Source organism: Eublepharis macularius, chromosome 12 (genome assembly GCF_028583425.1).
Source record: "Eublepharis macularius isolate TG4126 chromosome 12, MPM_Emac_v1.0, whole genome shotgun sequence".
NCBI classification, from domain to species: domain Eukaryota; kingdom Metazoa; phylum Chordata; class Lepidosauria; order Squamata; family Eublepharidae; genus Eublepharis; species Eublepharis macularius.
Genome location: NC_072801.1, coordinates 70,735,262 through 70,758,566, shown reverse-complemented (window position 1 = coordinate 70,758,566; position 23,305 = coordinate 70,735,262). Strand labels below are relative to the sequence as shown.

Genomic DNA, 23,305 nt, shown 5'->3' with positions numbered 1-23,305 from the left:
GTCAGAAGAGGGGTGGGCTTCAGAATGGGCCTGGGAGAGTGGGGATATTACTTTCTGTGATGTTTCCATCTAGGACTGTGTGTCTTTGATTTATCCTTTTCAGCTCCTGTCCACCCCCTCCACCGTCTTATGGAGTCACCCAAAGGGTAGGAAATTGAATGGTATCCAAGGACCTATGCACCATGAATGATTCCAGGAAGGCTGGAGGCTAGTGAATAATTTTTTGCACAGATACACAACGTGATCATAGAGTCATAGGACCAGGTGATTTCTGTCTTTTTTGGCTCTATTTCAGAGTCTTTAAAACATGCCCCACAAACCCGAACAAGAAAATGCACAGGTCAGATATTTCTTCTTCCTAATGTCACCGTGATCTGTTGTGCTCAGCTGCCGATTGACTCTGAGGGTCAAGGGAAAGGGGATAGTTCTGACACAAACGACTGTATTTGAAAAGAACAGCAGTATCACTTAAGGCTGCCTTTGAAGTCTGTAAGGAAACTTCACCTAGTGAAGAACGCAGTTCCCGTGGTTTAAACTAGAAAGCCACAAAATGTCTTCTCCAATCATCCTGAAGCCAGTGACCATTTTGGAGGCTTCTAGCTTCATTTTTGGGTATGTTATGCCTGACTTAGTCAACCGTAGCTTCCACTTTATATAGGGAGGGCAGGGTCTGGATATAACCTGAGCCCAGATGTTCCACTTGCCTTTATGTTTGGGGCTGAAACTCACATGATCATTCTAAAGATGGTGGCCAATTTTGAGATTCCTAGCTTCATTTTCTAAGGATAATTTATGAGTACCACAGAAAGAAGGAGAGACAGATAGACTGAAGGACAGATGGACAGATCCTTTTTTTATTTTAGATTTTCAAATGAATGCCTCTAATTCTGATGTGTGTTTCTGTCAACAAGAGAGCTTCCAAACTATGGGGTGATTCCACCCTGGCCATTGTTACTATGGGCTTCCTACCTGCCTCCTCATTTAAAACCTAATCAGTCTACTAACCAGGTCTGTTTAAATAAGTTTCAGCTCTCTAATACAACAGTAATCAGGCAAAAAATGGATCAGCAAATCCAATACTGTATGCAAGCTGATACATGGACATATTATCCACAGTTTCAGACCAAAAGTCATATTTTCATATTTGCTTCTTTTCTATCAAAGGCAACTATTTGTTTGACATGGTTTCAGTCCCTATGTTAATATGGCGTGTAGCTACTGCTTTCCACTTCTGAGGCATTATCCATGTTTTCCTTGTAGATTGACATGGGTCATTCTAATGTAAGATTCCTTTACTTCAATCAGCATTTATTTATTTCAGTCAGCATAGATTCTGTGTAACAGGTTTTGAGTTACTTAATCCCAACATTTTGCTAATGGCTGGTGTCATGGAAACCAGGAAACAGAGAGTGTTGCGGAGAGTGTTATTTCGTCGCCTGTTCCATTCTGCATATGAAAAATAGTTTCAAACACAATACATTGGATCTTTCAGTAGATTGGGTATAGTATTTGCACTGCCGTGAACATTCTAAAGATGCTTTAGTAGAAATGGAACTACAAACAGAGCAGGTGGAAGGAATATTACTTTGTTCTTATCAGTTGCCCTCTACATCCTTATCAGAGCAGGTGGATTGACTATTAAAGATCACAGTGCTTTTTTTCTTACCAGCTGCTCTCTACTGTTCAACTCAGGCCTCAGTAGAATAACATAGCATTTGGGCAGAAAGATGCAGCCCAATAACCCAGCACTGGAGACCAAGATGGAGAAGATCTCCACGGCCACCATTTCTTTCCCTCTTGTGCTCAGGTAGGCTGGGACAAAAGATAACCAAACACTGCAAAAGATCAACATGCTGAAGGAGATGAACTTGGCTTCATTAAAACTGTCAGGTAGTTTCCTAGCTAGGAAAGCCACAATGAAACTGGTGGTGGCCAGAAAGCCTATATAGCCCAAGACACAGAAAAACAAAGTCAATGATCCTTCATTACATTTCAGTATAATTTCTTCAGTTAATGAGTGCATGTCCACATCTGGGAATGGAGGGGAAGTGCCCGACCAAAGAGCACAAATGCCCACTTGAACAAATGAGCAGGAAATGACAATAGAATAGGCCAACCTTTTCCCTACCCATTTTCGGAAAATGTTTCCTGGCTTGGAGGCCTTGAAAGCCACCACCACAATAATGGTTTTTGCCAAAACACAAGAAACAGCCACTGAGAAGATGATGCCAAAAGCTGCTTGTTGGAGGAGGCAGGTCGTCTCATTAGGGTGTCCGATGAAAAGCAAAGAAGAGAGAAAGCAAAGAAGGAGGGAGCTGAGGAGAACGTAAGAGAGGCTCCGGTTGTTGGCTTTGACGATCGGTGTATTGTGATGTTTAAGGAAGATTCCGAGCACCAGAGCTGTGATCATAGAAAAAGAAAGAGCCAAGTAGGCTAAAACAATACCCAGTGGTTCAGCAAGCAAGAGGACATTTTGTGTCTTGGGAATGCATCGATCTTGTAGAGTATTTGGATAGTGGTCTTTTGAGCAAGCAACACAGTATTCCATGTCTGGAAGAGGAAGATAAGCCTATTTAGTTTCTAAGCTGGAATAAAAAGCAGATTTTGAAGACGGCATTTAACTCAATACTTGAGTGAGATCAATATTGAGAAACTATCCTAACAAGACAGCATTGAACATGTAATGTAGGAATTGAACTTGCTTTTATACATGAGCGTTGTGTGCTGTACAGTGACATTTGACCCTCCTGTCAAAGTGAGAACTGACAGAATAAAGCCACTTGTGGTCAAATCTTTGTGACTCATGGAAGGGATAGTAGTTTAATTTGTTGCAGTTTTCGATCAGCTATGCGCTACAAACAAGTTGACAATACATGAAAAGTAATAAATAAAAACTACATTAAAATGATGCTGTTCCATCTTGTATCTTCTTGCAAGAACACCCCTTTATGATGTGTACTATAAAATAACTTCAAGGACTGGAGTTAAAAAATAATGCAATGATTTCTCTAAAATAGAGAAATCAAAGAGATTTCCCACTTTTACAAGAGAAGAGAAGAATCAAAGGCTAAATCTAAAAGAATGAATAGTGGAAAACAAATTCCTCTCTCTAGAACAATGCTATCACAGTATGGGTTTTTTTTAAAGGAAACATTTACTTGATTCTCTCTTATTCTATACTTATTCCTTGGCTGATCATGTATTTGCATACCAGCTGATGATACTTTAATTGCAAAATAGTGTTGCTAAACTCTCTTTGTTAACACTCCATAACCCATTCCAATCAATCATGTTTAAGCTTCATAATCATATGTCAATGCAAGCCTAACCAGAGATCCCAATGCTTCAAAGCCATTGACTTCCATCAGACTTAGAGAAGTGGAATCTTGTTTAGAATTGCATTGTGTATCTGAAAGTCCCTATAACATCTTTGAAGAAGCTGTTAAGTATTAAGGAAATAACTGAAAATGAATGCAGAATAGAGGAACAGAATCTTCAACAAGTTGTTTTACAATCAATCAATCGATCGATCGATCGATCGATCGATCGAATCAATCACTTTATTCAGCCATAGATCAGTACAAATAAAAACCAATAACTTTATAGTGAAATCATAGGAAAATAGATTTGATTCAACCAATGACCACAGTTAATATGTAAAATCCATACATAAAATTTCATGACGAATTCTGCAGGCCACTGAGAAAAATTTAGCACAGCTAATAATGACCTGTTGGTAAACGCCCATTAAAAGTTTCTTTAAAATATTGGCATCAGAACATCCTGTAAACATTTTAAGCAGAGCGTACATGATGTTTGACCGAGCTTCCTGATAAAAACAATAGTAAAACAGTACATTTTTATTCAGATTTTTTTTATGCTGCCTCTCAAAGAACCTGTCAGAGGTAGCTTACAAAATAAAAATAATAAACCAAACATTAAAAAAATGTTAATTAAAATATAGCATTAGAAATCCTGCCCAGTATAAAGACATACAGCAGCACTAATGAACTGTGCCTGGAAACAAATGAGCTGCAAAGGGGGCACATATCCCCAGGTCATGCCCCAGCAATTACTTCCATAGAATTTCTTTCTGTCTAATTATATGGGTATTTTTAACAGTACACCTCTTACCCTCTTGGTCTGACATCTTTCCATCCGGACATGAAGCGCAATCATAGCAGCAAAATTTTTCTCCCTCCTTCTTTTTCTTGCTATTTCCTGGCTTGCATTTGTCATTACAGACAGAGAATGGAGGCACCTGTTCTTGGACAGCAGAAGAATTTAGACTTCTCAAGACGCTGTAGGGATTTCGCATTACAATGAATATACAAATTATGAGCCAGAGAATCGAAGATACAGAAACTGAATATCTGTTATTTCCAAGAAGGCATGTTAATTTTGATAAATACTTGCCGTGAAAGGCCACATCAGTGAATTTTATGGTTTAAATAAGCACAGCATGGTGAAGGGATTATTCCCCCCACCCAATCTGTTTGAATGGATGGTTATGATTTTTATCATTTGAGAGATGCTGGAGGCTCATCTTACCTGAGTCAGGCTTCTGTGCCACTCAATCATGTCCTCTTGAATGGTGAGCTCATGGCCTGGAGGGGCTTGAGGATTCAGTCTTCCAACCTTGGCTCTGACATAGGAGTTGTTTGGGAAAGTGACCAAATTTGTAACATCGAACCCAGTGGCTAATTCACCATGTTCAGTAAACACAATTTCATCTCCAGCGCTGTTGTTGAATGATATCCTCTGCAGAAATGAGTGGAGCTAGGGCAAATGAGAAAGAGGACAAAAGGACAATAAAGTGTAGGGATTTTTTTATGGCATGTTCAGAACAAATGCCACAGAGATATTTCGAGTCTTCCATTTAGGAGAGAACTAGTTTATAAATGTGGCTCGGGTGCTGCCTTCGCCCAGTCTCCTTTTCCACAACACTGCTGTGGAACTGTGCTGGGAAAGTCGTGTGGTACAACCCAATCTCATTGGATCTGCAAAGCTAAGCAGGGTTGGCCCCAATCAGGTCTTGGATGGGAAGCCACCGAAGAAGAAGGGAGTTGTTCTGCAGAAGAAAGATCACTGAGAGGGCAGTTTTCAGAGGTTGGGTGCCCTACCCAATCAGGGAGAGGGACTAAGCCTTGCAAGTAGATGAGAAGCCTCATTGAGACCCCCTTCATGCGTCTCAAAAAGACTTCCATTCATTTGGCAGCAAGTTAATATATGGCATTTCTCATGACTGGGTTTGTGGATAGGGCTACTTTCTGTGCATGGGTTGGCTATCAGCCTTTAATTGGGTCATGCCGAGTTGACTTGTTTGAAGGTGTTGCTTATCAGTGACTCGTTTGATTGATTCTTTTAGGCGCTTCCTCAGTTTGAATGCTGAAGTTTGCCAGCCGGGAGGGGTGGTTGTGGAAGTTGGAATGTGAAGAGAAGCTTCATCACATACCAGTATATGGAGGCTGGGAAAAACTATGGGTGGATCAAAACTGCTAGGCACTTGAAGCCGGAAAGGGATTGCATGTAATACTGGCATGCTTCAAATAACCTGGTATGTAGCATGCCCGTATTGGGGGTTAGGTTTCAATTAGGCTCAGATTAGTTATTAATAAAGAATTGTCAATTGAACCCATTTGCTTGTGTCGACTTCTTTGTGAGCATTCAAATTGCATCTTAGAGAGTCATGATAAGAGGGCTGTCTGACTCACTTGTGGGCTATAATAAGGCTAGGAAGAGAGGCTGATCCTGCACTGGGCAGGGGGTTGGACTAGATGGTCTGTATGGCCCCTTCCAACTCTATGATTCTATGAGGCTGGGGTGGAGGGCTAACTGCCTATCCTCTGTGTAGGTGCTGGGTGCTGGTGGATGTGGAATAGGAATAGGAAGCAGACAAGGAGGGGCTTGGCTCCATGCCAGCAGCCTGAATGGTCCTTGCCACTATTCCCTGGTGGCAGCTGATGGACGGTCAGGTGATTATCCCCATCATGCCCAAGTGAAAAAAAGAAGAAAAAAGAAAACAACCACCACCACAAACAAAAAAAGGTAAAGCAGAAAAACATGAACAAGGAAAGGGACAGATGTTGGGCGTCCTCCACCCCACTCCCATGTGGGCTGTTTTTTGAAGTATGATGGAGGGTCCACGGTGTGCCCTCTCTGAAGTTGTATGGGGCTAGGCATGGGCACCAAGGGCACGGCTCGCTTTCCTTGGCTTGCTCGACCCATGGAAGTTGACTCATGTGGCTTAGCTGGGGCTGGGCTGCTGGCCTTCACATGATTGCCACCTCATCCCTTCAGCAGCAAGGGTGTGTTGCCCCAAAGGCGGCAGGTTCGCCAGCAGGCTCATTTGCCTCTCCACTTGACACGGTGCCATTTAAAGGGTCAGTACAATGGAAAATAATCCCGATTTAGAGAATAGGAAGTGGAAAGAACAGCAATGGATGTGTAGTGGTAGAATATTCAATTTAGAGACATTTCCTTATATAATTTAGAGACATTTCCTACAGTGTTAAGGAACTGGTAAATTTGCAGACGTGCCCTAAGATAAAAGAACCACAATCTGTTTTTGAACAAAGCATAAAGAATGCTGTGGAAGATATTTTAGTTGCACTTTATATTACAGTAAAGCCGTCTCTCATTCTGAGTAGTGTTTCTGTGGACAAATATTGCAGTCTAAATCAGTTTCAATTCCTTTCTTGACACTGCTTCTGAAATAACCTCCAAAAATATCCATGTCATTTCCTTCATTCGTTTATAGGAAATGGGGGAGGGGCACTTAGGTTTCATAGTAATTTGCTTCATACAAAGATACAGTACAAGGAAACCTTAACCAGGGAAATTACCTGCCAGGGCTTTGGATTCAGAGGTGCCAATGTGTTTGCATTTGCCATTACTTTGTGGTTGGCTCTAGATGAGTGCATGAGCTGGAAGGCATGTGCAAGAGCATAGACAGCATTGTAGACACTGTAGCTGTGGCCCGTCATGCTCATTTTGAAGAATGTTGCCGGAACATTCTCCAGTCTCTCCTCTCCAGTACATATTTCATCAATCTCTGTTGGCACACTGGGATTGGGAAACGAACAGTCGAATGCTTGTTCCCAGACATTTTTGATAAAACCATCCTCTTTTGCCCCAGATGGTTTTCTGATGTGGACAAATCTTTGAAAACCTGGAATGCTCCTGGAGTGAATTGAGAAGGAAAGAGCTCCATGGAACATTTCTACACTCCAGGATCTTTGAATATATACAAAGGAGAAATCAATCTGGGCTGTTGTAATCCACACTTTCCCTATGGAGCTCATCTCAATGTATTCAGAACCAAGTACAGTTGTTAGCCATATAATGACTGCCAGCCATATGATGTTTGCTGTTTCTCCGTGTACAATAATAGCCCTGGCTTTGTGGTCCAAAAATATCGAACTATTACTGTAAGCATTTTGGATTCCTTCAAATATCCTATCAATCTGAATCTTCTTTGGAGCTCTTTCTGTGAAGGCTGAACAGATTCCATTCTTAGAAAGCATCGGTTCCAAAGCCTGCAAGAAATGTTCTCCACTTTCATCATCCGTAGTGATGAGTCCAACCCATCTCCAGCTGAAATGCAGAAGCAGCTGGACAATTCCCACATACTGAAAGGTTTCACGGGGGACCATTCGGTAAAAAGAAGGGAAAGAGGTTTCGTCGTTGATTGTTGTTTCAAATGCTCCATATGAAATCTTAGAGAGAAAAAATTGAGCAAGGAAAAGTCCTTGAGAACCTCTTTGCTCTTGATTTTCTTGTTGTTTTACCAGAAATGTTGATCCTATAGTATCCCTTAGTATTAAGCAGTGAGGCTAGAACATCTGTTTGAATGAAGGACATCTTGCTATGGATATAGCCAGAAACAAAGGGGAACAGTTGCTGGATTTAACCAAAATTTCAATCCAGTAGCACATTCAAGAGCAACAAGATTCCTAGGCTTTCCTTTCCTCATGTTGTGGAAATCTGGTTGGTCTTGAAGGTTACGACAGGACTTGAAACTTGCTCTTGAAGATCATAGAGGATTTCTCTGCTTGCTAAACTGAGTAAACTTGGCTTCAAATGGCAGAAATGGAGTCTAGAGACCCACACTAGAATAGCCTTGTAGAGGGGCAAGGAACCAAGAATAACAATTGTCTAGATTAGGAGCCATTTAACTCGTATCATTATATATTATTTTTTGAGGTCCAGGTGCAGAGAGTGTCTAAGTATAGCAAGAATGTCCAACTTGACAGAAGGGATCATATGATTCAAGGATGGATGGATGGGTTGAGGGCCAAAAGGGTGTTTATATCATAGACTTTAAAAAGATTAAAAGTAGCAAGAATGAATTAAAAAATTCATATATTTTAAGAAGACATTTCAAGTATATAATGTTGTTTGGTGTATGAAATTATGAGATAGCAAGTTAGCTAAGAATGTGCAGGCTTATCAAGTGGGAAAGATAGCCATTGTTAGAAGAGGATTCTAAAATGAGAAGTTGAATTGACTGGAAGCTTCTCCTTGCTTGTGACCTGCTTACCTGGAGTAAGAAACTTTTATGGATGCATGTAATTGCTCTCTTTTAATGGTCTATGATCTATGTTGATTTAGCCAATGCTAAGAATGTTGAATATTTATTTTTTAACAAAAGCAGAGATAAAATGGAAGCAGAACTACTCTAATAGTATTTACTTGTATAGTATACCCATTAACTGAAATAGGTTTCTCTTGCCAGGAGTTAAATAATCTGTTATAGAAAAGCTAACTAGATGTTTAGGGCCTCTTAAGTGAACCTCTGTCTCTGAATCAGGCCTGACCAGAGTAAAACAATCCCTGATTCAATCTCCGGTATCTCCAGTTAAAAGAGGATCAAGTAGTAGAAAAGAAAAGACTAGAGGTGGGCATGAACCAGGAAAATATCAAACCATGATGTTCATGGTTCATCATGTTTCACAAACCACAAACCATGAACTTTCATAAACTTGCCCCGGTTTGCAAACCGGTTCATTTGGTTTGTGAAAACATCACTTCCAGTGCAGCAGATGGTCTGCAGAAAGCCCCTCCTCCCCATTTCCTAGGAAACTGATTGATCAGCGGCAGGCTGTCTGCGGTGATGAACCAAAAAATTTGTATCATCAGAATCTCCAATACTAAAATGAACAACAATGGAGATAACGGGCAACCTTGTCTTGTTCCTTTACTAATCATCAATTTCTTGGTCAATTCATCATTCACTACAATTGCTGCAGTCTGGTCTCTATAGATTTCTTTAATTGCTCTGATGAATCTTTCTCCCAATTGTAGCTTTTCCATAGTGGCAAACAAAAAGTCCCAGTTTAAATTGTCAAACGCTTTTTCAGCGTCTACAAAGAAGAAACCAACCTCTTTATCACAACGCTTATCATAGTATTCAATAGCATTGATCACTGTCCTTAAATTGTCTCTTATTTGTCTGTCTGGCAAAAAGCCTGCTTGTTCTTCCTCTATGACTTCCGAGAGCCACCCCTTCAGTCTCTCCGCCAATATCTTCGCAAAAATTTTATAATCATTATTAAGTAGTGATATAGGTCTGTAATTTTTCACGTTAGTCAAATCTTGGCCCTCTTTAGGGATCAATGATATATTCGCTTCGCTCCAAGTGTCTGGAATTCTTTGATCCCTAAAAACTCCATTCATCACCTCTTTTAGGAATGGTGCCAGTTCATTGGCCATTGTCTTATAAAATTTAGCCGTAAGTCCATCTGGCCCTGGCGCCTTTCCTAGATTTGCAGATTGTATTGCCTTGCTTATTTCCTCATCGGTTACTTCACTGTTCAACTTGTTTCTCCAAGCTTCCGAGATCTCTGGAAGTTTAGTTTTCTCCAAATATGATGCTATTGATTCTTTGGTTACTTCTTTTTTGTTATACAGCTTAGCATAAAATTTATAAAAGGCTCTACTAATGGTAGTCTGTTCCAGATACGTTTTGTTTTCTTCACAGATTTTATTTATTATTTTCTTTTCCCTTTTCTTCTTCAATTGCCATGCCAAATATTTCCCAGGTTTATTAGCACCCTCAAAAGCTTTTTGATTCAGTCTTTTAAGGTTCCACTCCAATTCTTTATTACTCATTGCTGTTAACTGTTCTTGAAGAATTTTGATTTCCTGATATATTTTCTTTTTCCCTGGTCTCTTTTTTAACTGTGCTTCTTTGGCCTTTATTTTCTCCTCAATCTCTTGTCTTTTCTCCTCTTTCTTTTTCCTTGCTCTGCCATTTAAGTCCATTAGTATGCCCCTTACAACCGCCTTGTAAGCATCCCAAACTTTATTGGTTGGTACTTCTTTATTCACGTTGTATTGTATAAAAAACTTTGTCTCTCTTCTCAATATTTCCATATTCTCACTTTCCTGTAACAAGTCCTCGTTTATTCTCCAGGCTTTCCTTTTCCTCCTTTTTCCAAATTTCCACATAATTGGATTGTGATCTGAGCCTACCATCGGCATTATTTCTACCTCCTTAGTCCATAACGCTAAGTCCTTTGAGGCCCAGATCATATCAATTCTTGATAATGTAAGATGCCTTGCAGAATAAAAAGTAAACTGTTTGGTTTTAGGATATTCTCTCCTCCATACGTCTTCGAGAATCTCTTGTTGAATCAACTCAAAAAAAAGCTTTGGCAATAGTCCTCTTTTCTTTTGTGCTGTTGTAGTCTTTTTGTCTAGTTCCAACTCTGTCACTCCATTGAAATCTCCAGCAAGAATTATCTGGTCATATACAAGATCATCTAAATGCTTCCTTAAATCCTCAAAGAAGCTTTCCTTTGCACCGTTAGGTGCATAAAGTCCGACTACCAACACTCTCTTTAAATTCCAATTACATTCCACTGCTACAAATCTAGCTTCCACATCTCTCATAACAAATTTTGGCTGCAGCTCCTCTTTTATGTACAACACCACTCCTCTTTTTTTCTTGTTAGAGGCCGCTACAAATTCTTTGCCCAATTTTCCAGATTTTAAATATTTTACATCCTGTTTTCTAATATGGGTCTCCTGCAAACAAACAATATCACATTTTTGTTTTAGTAGCCAATGAAAAATATTTTTCCTCTTATTCGGTGAGTTTAGTCCATTTACATTCCAAGATAATACTTTACACTCCATATTCATGGTTTTGTTGGTAAGTCTTTTTCATTGTCCTTGATAAATCTCTCCATCTCCCGCTCAGATCTGATGCGTTTTTTTGCCCCTCCAAACTCAAAGGACACTCCTTCCGGTAACTCCCATCTGTACCTGATATTCATGTCCTTCAAAGTCTGAATTAGCACTCTATATTTTTTCCTGTCCAGTAACACTGATCTGGGCAGTTCCTTCATTATGATAATCGTCTTGCCATCAATCTCCAATGGATCTTGAAATTGTTTTGTCACAATCCTCTCTTTCATGTTTCTAGTTGTAAACTGCACAATCACATCCCTTGGTAGTTTCCTCTGGGTTGCAATTCTCGAGTTCACACGGTACGCCACATCTAGGATAGCCACAATTTCCTCCTCTTCCTTCCCCAGGTAATCAGCCAACACCTCAGTCATCTGTTCTTGCGCTGACTTCCCTTCCACTTCCGGCAGACCACGAAAACGAAGCTGCTTCTCCATGTGTTTAGTTTCTGCAACTGACATCCTCCCCTTCACCAGTCTCATCTCTGTTTGTTGCGTGTCTATTAAATTCTCCATCGCGTCTTCTACTGTTTTAACTCTCTGCTGCGTTCCTTGTAATTCACTACTAATCGTTTCCACGCCTTTTTTCACTTCTGACAGCTCCGACTTTACTGTCTGTGTAACTTCTTTGACCTCTTTAATAAGCTCCAGTTTCGTGTCCTTAAGTTCTTTCATCATGTCTATAAGTTTTTTGTCCAAATTTTCTATCGCCGATTGCCACTCTTTTTTCGACATCGTGGGGCTTGCTTTAGCTCGCTCCCACGAATCTGCTCTCTTCCTTAGCTCCGTGGCGTATATTTAAACGTTTTCCTTTTTTTCAAATGTCCCAATCTTTGCCAAAATTAATTTTTTTGTATCCAAAATGTCGGGCGTCTTTTCTCTATGGTTTCTCTATGTTATTGTAATCCAAGATGGCCTACTTCCTCTTCCGCTGAAGCCGTGACCCTTCCCCTTTCAAAAATGGCGATTCCCTGCTTCCTGTCCGTCGGCAAGGGCCGCTTCCCTCCAGCCACTCTATTGTTGTTACGCACTTCCTGTCTCCCGTCTTCCCACAGCAGGTCTCGCGATGGTGTCTTTTTCCCACAGTTCCGAAACCACAGGTATTCAAAACAATAGTCCAATTTTTGCAATAACTTCTTTAAATTTAGTCTCTTTTAAAATACAACTCCTGCCGAGTCTTCGCCTCCTTTTCACTAGTCTGTTGCAGTTTAAAAATCTACTTTCTTTCTTCTCTGTTTTTATCAATCTGTCCCGTTTCAAGAGATAGCGATCTTTACCTTCTCTTCAGCTTTCTCGGGTTGTAATCGCTGTTTCGATCTTAAATTCTCCTCTCGACTTCCCTCCCCGATCGAAGCTTGGGTATGTAGGTCTTATGCCAGCCGAATTGGCCCCAAAACTGCCGCAGAGATTATAGCCGACCCGTCGCAAGGTGGGACCTCAAGGATCAGGGGGGAGACTCCTTGTGTAGAGCCCCCCCTCGTCCGAGATCTAACTCACCCTAGGGTCTTGAGCGTTCTTTGCCTGCTCCCCGCCTGAGAGCAGTCGGCCGCGGGTTATTTTCACCCCTCCGGCCGGTTAAAACGGCAGTCCGGTCAGCTCCGCAAATGGAGCTGCGTTAGACCTCCATGAATCCCAAACCGGAAGTCCGGTTCGTGATGAACTTTGATTCGTATTTTGGTTCGTGCCCGCCTCTAGAAAAGACTTTGACTGAGACCCTGGTGAACCACTGCCTGTTGGAGTAGATAAAACTGACCTTGATACACCAACGGTGTCACTCAGTATAAGACAGCTTCATGTTCGGTCGTTCTTGAAGTAGCTCATATAGCACCAGAAAATACTATTGTATTTGCTCAATAAATGTAGGCTTCATGATAATAAATTACTAATGCATTTATTAAATGATGTTAATATAATTTCAATATATTTAAAAATTAGTTTTCCTATAAAATATTTTCAAGTAGTTTAATGATTTTTGAAGAAATCAATAAAACCAAGACAAAACCACTGCATAAAATTGTAAGCAAAACTCCAGTCCTTAATCAGTCAATCAGCATATAACAAGTATAAGATAGATCAAGATGGGTAGCCATGTTAGTCTGTCTTTAGCAGTAGAAAAGAGTGTGAAGAAGTGAGCTGCGACTCATATAAGCTCACCACATATTTTGTTAGTCTTATAGGTGTTACTGGACTCTTGCTGCGTTCAACAAGAATAAGGTCTGCCACGATGTGAAGTGCTATGAGAAGGGAGTTTGGGAGTCTGGCATCACAACAACAAATGTCCTGCCTGTAGAGTTCCCTCATCTCACCTCTGAAGGGGATGGAACCCAGAGCAAAGCCTCATTAGACAACATGGATGTGACAGAATGCAATTCTATAACTTTGGTTTCCATGGGATGGAAATAGGAGGAGGTCCCAGAGATTGTTTTGCAGGAATTGCTCATTTTTTTGGCTTTACATTGTTGTTAATTGAAAAAGGCTGTGGATCTTGGCCAGCAGGAGTAAATAAAGTACAGGCAAGGCAGTTTTCTTTGGGGGGGATGCTTTCCTCCCTTTTTGTGCCATTCATGTGGGAATGATGCTCTAGCTCCTGGAATTCATATGTAAATTTGATTCAGTCAGGCTGGGATTGAATAGAGACTATGAATGGTTATCTCATTATCAGAAGTAACTGACTTCCTTAACAGAAGCAAACTGATCTCCATATCAGAAGCTACTGTTTGCATCTACTCCTCCCTCCCCTCTCCACCTATATATCCAACCAGTTTCTTCTTGCCCTCCACACATCTGACGAAGAGAACTGTGATTCTCGAAAGCTTATGCTACAATAAAGTTGGTTAGTCTTAAAGGTGCTACTGGACTCTTTTTGATTTTGCTAATAAGGACACTTCTCTCGTTCGTTAATAAATACTCACGCCATCTATTCCTCCCATTCCTTTGACATAACCACACATTTTACATATTAAATGTACATTCTCTGCCCCACCTCCATCTACCTTTGGAATGTGTATCAAATTCCAAAGCAAATCCATATATCTTTCACATTCTTTCCTCTTTTTTTCCACCCATGATTTCCCTGATTTCTGAACCTTAAACATTACTACTAGGACATCAAGAAAATAATGGAATTAGGAATGAAATGGGAGAAAAGCCTCCCAGTTTCCATGCACCGAGCGTACCTGTGCAGCCTTGTAAAGCCTTAAGATGTCTGCCATGCGTGAAGAGGCATCTGAACCAAGTCCTCCAATTGCTCCGATTAGATTTTTCTGGAAACCACATTTGTAGTTGGGAACAAACCTATTGGATTTGAAAAGTAAGTCCAAAGTGCTGCGATAAGTCATCTTTGCTTCGTAGTAGTTGTCAAGGATGTGGAACCCCAGCGTGGCATTTGGCAAGATCTTAGGATTGTTATTGATCTCATTGATGGCAAACACCAAAGCCAGAACATTTTGGTAGAACTTTGTTGCCACACTGCAAACAAAACGACTTCTATAATGCATTACATTTTTTGTTTATTTAAAATATTTATATCACTCTTTATCTGAATAGATAAGACAAGAAGCAAGAATTTGCAAAAAACATAAAACAATATAATGGCCCATAGGCAAGAGAAATAACAAACACAGGATAAAAACAACACACAATAGTAGTGAATAGTCATTCACCATTATTTTTACTATCCAGGGGGTTATGAGGCAAGGGTGTTCTTTTCATTCCTACAGCTATGTTTATCAACTGAAATTTTAGCTAATAAAATACAGCAACAGGATACTATTTGCAGAATTAAATTTCAGTGGAATATAAAATGCTGTTGCCCTATGCATACGATGCAGTGTTCACCATACAGAAATGCGAGATATCCATTCAGATTCAGGCTGAAATACTAAAAAAGTTTGGCTGCATTTCAGAATAGAAAGTGCCTGCAGAAATCATACTTGTGGATGAAAAAAAAGATCCCAGACCAAAAAGTAGGGAGGGAAGGAGAAGGAGCAAATCAGAAGTGCAGCTCTACTGGACTTTGCTCCTGGTTTGCAATCTGGGAGTTGCCTTCCCGGGCCACTGCTCGGAAAATCAGTGGAATCATTGCTACTTTTCAAATTGAAAATAAGTAGAATCATTGCAGTGCTGGTAAGTACCTGAACATAGAAAGAAAATCACAGATTTTTCAGGGAGGGTTTTTTGTAATTCCAAAGAATCTCAGATTTGTGTTACCATTCTGAAAATCACATTAGTAACCCGAACCACTGATTTGTATGTATATTTTCAGCTTGGGAAGTTTAACAACAACAACAACAACAACAACAACATTTGATTTATATATCACCAGGACAACTTAACATCCGCTTATAGCAGTTTCAAATTGTGTTATTATTACCCTGTGAAGTGGGTGGGGCTGAGAGAGCTCTGGGAAGCTGTGATTGACCGAAGGTCACCTAGCTGGCTTCAAGCGGAGGAGTGGGGAATCAAACCTAGTTTTCCAGATTAGCCCTGCTACCATTACACCAAACTGGCTTTGTAATGCAACTAAACAAGGGAGAGAAGAAATGACATATGTAACCCGACTTGGGAGAAAGAACAGTAAAAAACCCCCCAGAGAATATGATAAAAATTAAGTGTTAGTAATTCATGGAGTAAAAGGAGGGACAGGGGGGCGCTGCTGATTGAGGCTAACTCCTTCATGAAACACCTTGGCTACACTAAATACAAGTGTCTGAAAATATAGATATTGGGGGAATCCAGGAGTTTTTCATGCTAAAACCATGTACCCAAATTGCAGAGTTGCAATCCTATCTCCGTTGGCTCATTCGGGAACATGCACATAGCCTTTCTAGATGATGCAAACATGTGGGTTTCTGAAACATTTGTGAGTGCCATCCATTGAACTTCAGTAGCAGAGTAGGAATTTGAACCTGAGTGTCTCATATCCAAAACCCACGTCTAATCACTATGATTACAATAGGAAGGCACTTTTATAAAGGGAAAGGGACTGTGGACTATACTATCACCTATAGTATGTATTATCTGTTTGCAGATAACCTGCTTTCACTGCATTGCTTTATATGTATGCATTAACATACCATATCTGTTTTCTGCATTAACATACCATATCTAATAATTTTGCTTTGTTTCAAAGCTTTCTATTCCTAGTCCTGTTGCAGTGCTAATTAGATGTCACATCCTATTAATTGCATTGATTTACAAGGTATAAATTTGCCTTGAGTCTCAGAGAGAAAGGCAGACTATAAATAAATTAATAAAATCAATCAATTACTGATATTTCCCTTATGGACACAGTCCACATATGCTAGATTTCAGCACTTCATTTTTAAATAACTCTAATTACTGGTGTCCATCCATAGATATGTGGGTGCTTGTGTGTTCAGATACAGAGAGATACACACTGACAGGTTTAAAATTATATCTTTTTTTTCACCTTATCAATAATGCAGTCCACAAATTATGCAGTCAAAAAGAATAATTAAGATAAAATATAACATCATAACAATGTAAATGGATTCCTTACAATGGAATGCCAACAAATCCGTGATAAGGGCGATTCTCAAAGGAAAGTTTATTGAAAAATGGACCAATGTGAGTTACAAGCCCTCCGATGAGGACGTCACCTGGCTGGTGCCACTTGTGTGGGATTGGAAGAGGTTCAATCTGTACACACTTCATAAGATGCATATTGTACACCATGTGATGAAACAGCAGAAGCAACATCAAAGACTTCACTGGGATGGGGGTAAAGCATCCCTCAAGATGCAAATTCTCCCGGTTTTCTCTACAGCATTTCCAGGGTTTGAATAGGCTGGACAGCATTGCAGCTGCTGCTCTCGATACACTTTTGAAAAGCGCATTAACAAAGCTGGCAGGTGAGGTGGGTACGTACCAACCTTATGTTAGGGTGGAATAGAATTCAAAAAGCCTTCACAGCATGTAATTACGGTAGTTTAATGATAGTGCCTGTATTTCTCCAGGCCTTAATTTTAGCTAGAGTTAATCCAGTGGGATATTTATAACCAGATATTTCAGATTTTTTTCTTGAATGTTTATGTAATGCTGTTTTGAATGATACAAGAGAGTTTAGTAGCTGAATCAATGATAGTGGTTTTGATCATCGGAGGGCAGCTAACTATTTCTGCAAATTATTTTTTAGCAATGTTCAGAATCTTTGGTGGCTAAACTTTGGAAGTAAACACGTTTGACTGATCTTCCTGCAACTTTTCTGAGTAGGGCAGCAATAACCCCTAGTGACCCCTAGCATGGAATCAAACAGGAACTGTATAGACTTGCAATGGAAACAGTCACTTTTTTACACAAGAAATAAGGATATACTGTAATGAAATGGTTCAGAGAGATGCTTTGGTAAAAGGATAGGGACTGCATATTATATGACTGTGTACTGTCCATTGCTGTGTAATTCTGCACTGTTTTAACATGTCTTGTTTCAGCGCTTATGTTTTCTTTCAGCTTTGTTCATACTCTCTTTCAGATTTACTAACTTATTTATTTACTTCATTTATACCCCACCTTTCACTCACTTTGGGGACCCAAAGTTGCTTACATCCTTCTCCTCTCCTACATTTTATCCTCAAAACAACGCTGTGAGGTAGTTTAGGCTGAGAGTGTGTGACTGGGTCAAAGTCACCCAGCGAGCTTCCACAGCAGACTAGTGGTTTACACTCAGATCCTCAGATCAGGCTTACTGGGAACAGGATATACACAAAATATTTAAGAGTCACCTTCACTCCCAAGCACAGTAAACCAGGTAGATTACTACACATGAAGAACAATCAGGGAAAATACGCTTCAACTAACCAAATAGTCCAAAGAGTTATGTAATCAATATTTCACATACACAATTCTCATTCTAAATTCCACACAAGGGTAATAATCAGAACATACAATCCATTACAAAACATTTTTCACAATTTACAAATTCCCACATGAATGGCCATATCCAGTCTGCAAAATCCATATAACACTCTTGTATAAGTAGTGCACTCTCTCCCTGCTGATATGCACTTCTGTATTCAGTCATATGTGCTTCAAAGTCAAAAGGAGAACCTCCACTGGTAAGTCCCCCTGGTAAGTATCCAAGTTAATATCCACAATAGTAGACTAAATGAAGATACGTCCTCAATGATAACAGATGTTTTAAATTCCTTTCAGGTGGTGCAGAAGACAACTGTCAGACACCACGAGGGCATCCCTCGCCCAACAATCAGGGCTGGCGTCTCTAGCCTGTTGTTTCATCCTGCGACCCGACCTCTTCCGGGGCTTTTGCAGACTGGATATGACCATTCATGTGGGAATTTGTAAATTGTGAAAAATGTTTTGTAATGGATTGTATGTTCTGATTATTACCCTTGTGTGGAATTTAGAATGAGAATTGTGTACGTCACTGGGAACAGGAGCCTGCCAAGTTGCCTCCCCAGTGGCATTCCTTGCCTGCAGCAGCCTGTTCTGTGGGGCACAGGAGTCTGCTTCCCATCTGCGGTGGCCTGGACAGTGGCACATTCCAACCCCAACGGGGCCAGAATGGGCTGCTGCTGGAACCCCCCCGCCCCCGCCATGGCACTCCATGCTTGCAGCAGCCTGATCCGGCACCAACAAGGACAGAACGGGCCGCTGGCGGAAACAGAAGCCCACCAGGGCTGACACCATTACTTCCGGCAGTCCTTCCTGCCTGCTGCAGCTCAGTCCAGAGCCAACAGAGTTGGAACAGGTTGCTGAGTCTGCGGGCACATCCCATGGCGCCTGCCACCTCATTGCGGTGCTGGGGAGGGGGCAATGCCAGGCCCGGCTGCCTTGCTCTCCCCTTGACCAAATCAAGGCACAGCAGAGGTGGCAATGCCTGGTCCACCTGCCCCACCTTTTCTAGAGCCCGTTGAATCCCCCCCCCCCACGACAGGTTTTGTTACTAGTTAGTATATAAGATAAGAGATGGATATCCCTATACTAATAGTTGCAAAGTCTCATTTGAGCCTCAGTGTGCCAGAAACAGAGTGAGATTTGTGCTCAAACTTTCATTTTTTAAAAATGCTAAAAGCTGCTAGAATAGCAGCAGAAAAAGAGTAACAAGTGGCATTACAAAATAGATATAACAGCAAAAACCACAGGACGTGCCTACTAACAACCACAATGATGTTTTTAATCATACAATTACATAAACCACATTACACAGTAAAACACATATGCAATAAAATGACTATTCATTCAAATGATTCCGCACTTCACATATGGAAAACCATTAATATAGTTGCTAAAATACAGGTACCACAGAATAATAAAGTGCTGGTGCTACTATTTGCTACATGAGTTCATTGCACATATAATTATTAAAGTGCAAGTGCATAGTAACAACTCAGTATATTCTATTTCACAGGTCCTGGATAGCAACAGTCCAATTAGTGAGTGAGAATATCCAATAAAATAAAGTCAATTCTTGTATATTATTTCATTTCTTGTTGTATATTATTTCATAATGGCTGTGTGAAATCCAAAGTCTGGTCCTCCAACGGGTTATCTAGACCCTCATGTGACCCATTTCATATAATCTTTGTCAAAGAGCACACAGTACTAAAATTCAAAAGTAATAGTCAATAAATACAATATCTGTTAAAATACAAATGCAAAGTTAAAAAGATACGAACAAGATATATTATGTTAAAAATCCATCAATCTTATTCATAAGTACTTATTCACAAAAACATTTCAATAATGCTGTGTAACAGTATCCAGTAACAAGCTGAATATATCCAGCCACCCCACGCCCTAACATGCTAACAATCATCTCTTAAAGGGAATTTTATATACAGATAAATGCATTCAACACCATCAATATCCAACCCAGAAAACATGAATAATCATTGTCAATGTTTAAGCCCTCTAGAATCAAGCTGTTAAGCTTAAAAATCCAGTATACTGGTTAAGAGCAGCAGGACTCTAATCTGGAGAACCAGGTTTCATTCCCCACTCTTCCGCTTGAAGCCAATTGGGTGGCCTTGGGTCAGTCACAGCTCTCTCCGAGCTCTCTCAGACTCACCTACCTCGCAGGGTGATTGTCATGAGGATAATAATAACACACTTTGTAAACTGCTCTGAGTGTGGCATGAAGTTGTCCTAAAGGGCAGTATATAAATCAAATGTTGTTGTTGTTGTTGTTAAAAGGGAGGAGGCTGGAAAGGAGAATGCATGAATGAACTGAATGTGGTGGCACACATCTGGAGACAGAGAGAGAGAGAGAGAGAGAGAGAGAGAGAGAGAATGATACAATCTTTTTAAAAATGGTGAGAGTGCTGCTTGACTTCTTAATTTTACAGGGTGATTTCTGTGAAAAGGTACTAAATCTTACAGCAAGTCCAAATGAAGTCCAGGTACAAGTGGGGTTACCGAGCACTAGGTGGGGCCTGGAGTTCTCCCAGAATCATAACTCACCTCCATACTATTAAATTCCACTGGACAAAATGGCAGTTTCAGAAGGTGGACTCTATATCACCACATCCCTGCTGAACTCCTTGCCCGCCCCACACTTCACCTTCCATAGGCTATTCCCCTGAATGTCCAGGAATTTCCCAACTCTTAGCTGACAATCCGAGAGGGAAGAGGAGTGTAAAATAGTTTCTCTAAGCAGCTAGTCTCTCCCTCTCTGACCAATAACATTCCCCTGTCAGATGCCACATTATTAGTTTGGATTATAATCAGCAAGAGGTTCATTGAGTTTCCTCTTTGGCCTTTCTCTTCAGGCTCCATTCTGGATTTAAATGTTTCTCAGACAGAGCCACGCACCGTTCCTTCCTTTAGACCCCTACACTCAATGGAAGTATAGATGCCCGTGTGACTTTTAAAGATCTCCTCGCAAAAGGTATTAAAACCTCTGGAATGATTTCTGTCTTTTTTGGACCACTTTCAGGGTCTCCTGTGTGGAACAAACTAATCCAAATCCAGATGGCCTGCAATCCTAAACACGCACAGTAGCAAGCAAGTCTCACTAAACTTAGTGGAATTTCCTTTTGGTTTACATTCTTAGAACTGCACTGTAAGGCCAGCCTCAGTATGGGGCCTGCAATTCTCCTGGAATGACAACTGATCTCCTGAATATTGAGGTCCTGGATGCCTGAAGACTTCTCTTTCCTCTATACGGTGGAACTGAATCACTGCCAGACCTATCCCTCTATGAGAGTATCAAGGACAACATCTGAGTCTTTTTTTCCCTCCTGTACCTCACCAACTCCTTGTGGCAGTCACACTAAATCGCATGCAAATGGGAGTGAGATGCTCAAATGTACGATGGGAGAATGATCTTTTCATTCTTGCCTCGGAAGCAAGGGTAGAAGGCTTTCACTACTACTCATTATGATTCAGGAAGAAAGAAGGAAAGGGCATGAGGAGGGCTAGTTTGGAGCCCTGGAATTGGTCTTTCTCTAGGTTACCCAACAGCACCGATTTTTATTTTTCAGATTGACATGACCGGCTTAACTGTAAAACTCCTTTATTTCAATTATTAAGCAGAGAGAGAACACGGATTCTCTGTAAAAGGCTTTGAGTTGCTTAATGAGAACATTTTATTACTGACTTCTACCATAGACACCAAGAAAAAGACTGTTACAGATAGGGTTACATCATCACCTATAACATTCTGCATACAAAAATGATTTGGAACAGAATACATTGGATCTTTCAGTAGGTTACACCAAGTATAGTATTTGCACAGTTGTACTTCCACGGATATTCCCAACATGTTTCAGTAGAAACAACACAATAGGCGGATTGACTATTAAAGATCACAGTGCTTTTTTTCTTACCAGCTGCTCTCTACTGTTCAACTCAGGCCTCAGTATCATAATATAGCATTTGGGCAGAAAGATACAGCCCAATAACCCGGCACTGGAGGCCAAGATGGAGAAGATCTCCACGGCCACCATGTCTTTTCCTTTGGTGCTCAGGTAGGTTGGGACAAAGGACAGCCAAACACTGCAAAAGATCAACATGCTGAAGGAGATGAACTTGGCTTCATTAAAGCTGTCAGGTAGTTTCCTGGCTAGGAAAGCCACAATGAAGCTGGTGGTGGCCAGAAGGCCCATGTAGCCCAAAACACAGAAAAACAAAGTCAATGATCCTTCATTACATTTCAGTATAATTTCTTCAGTTAATGAGTGCATGTCCACATCTGGGAATGGAGGGAACATGCCCAACCAAAGAGCACAAATGCCTACTTGAACAAATGAGCAGGAAATGACAATACAACAGGCTAACCTTTTCCCAACCCATTTTCGGAAAATGTTTCCTGGCTTGGAGGCCTTGAAAGCCACCACCACAATAATGGTTTTTGCCAAAACACAAGAAACAGCCACTGAGAAGATGATGCCAAAAGCTGCTTGTTGGAGGAGGCAGGTCGTCTCATTAGGGTGTCCGATGAAAAGCAAAGAAGAGAGAAAGCAAAGAAGGAGGGAGATGAGGAGAACGTAGGAGAGGCTCCGGTTGTTGGCTTTGACGATTGGTGTATCGTGGTGTTTAAGGAAGATTCCGAGCACCAGAGCTGTGGTCATAGAAAAGGAAAGAGCCAAAGAGGTGAAAGCAATACCCAGTGGTTCAGCAAGCAAGAGGACATTTTGTGTCTTGGGGATACATCGATTTTGTAGAGTATTTGGATAGTGGTCTGTGGAGCAAGCAACACAGTATTCCATGTCTGGAAGAGGAAGATAAGTCTATTTAAAGTTCCTAAGCACAGATTTTGAAGACTCCGTTTAACTCAATACCTGAGTGAGACCAATATTGAGAAACGATGCTGATCAGACACTAGTGAACATGTAATGCCAGGAAGTGAGCTTACTTTTACACACGAGCATTGTGTGCTGTACAGTGACATTTGACCCTTCTGTCAAAGTGAGAACCGACAGCATAAAGCCACTCATGGTGGTTAGATCTTTATGACTCATGGATGGGATGGTAGTTTATTTTAGTTTTATTTGTTGCAATTTTTGATCAGCTGTGCACTACAAACAAGTTGACAATGCATGAAAAGAAATAAATAAAAGTAATGTCGTTCCACCTTATATCTTCCTGCAAGAATGTCCCTTTGTGACGTATATTATAAAACAACCACAATG

At 40.6% G+C, this 23,305-nt stretch overlaps 2 protein-coding genes across 2 annotated transcripts; both read right to left on the bottom strand.

Moving 5' to 3' along the window:
- Positions 1–1,645: 1,645 nt before the first annotated feature.
- LOC129339764 (vomeronasal type-2 receptor 26-like) lies at positions 1,646–14,689 on the bottom strand. Its single transcript, XM_054994347.1, has 5 exons — positions 14,369–14,689; positions 6,846–7,718; positions 4,552–4,779; positions 4,135–4,261; positions 1,646–2,550 (listed from the first exon to the last, which is right to left on the bottom strand). The coding sequence occupies exons 1-5, from the start codon at positions 14,687–14,689 to the stop codon at positions 1,646–1,648; spliced, it is 2,454 nt and encodes an 817-aa protein (XP_054850322.1).
- Positions 14,690–21,979: 7,290 nt separating this feature from the next.
- Positions 21,980–22,882, bottom strand: LOC129339763 (vomeronasal type-2 receptor 26-like). Its single transcript, XM_054994346.1, has one exon. The coding sequence runs from the start codon at positions 22,880–22,882 to the stop codon at positions 21,980–21,982; it is 903 nt and encodes a 300-aa protein (XP_054850321.1).
- Between the last annotated feature and the right edge of the window lie 423 nt (positions 22,883–23,305).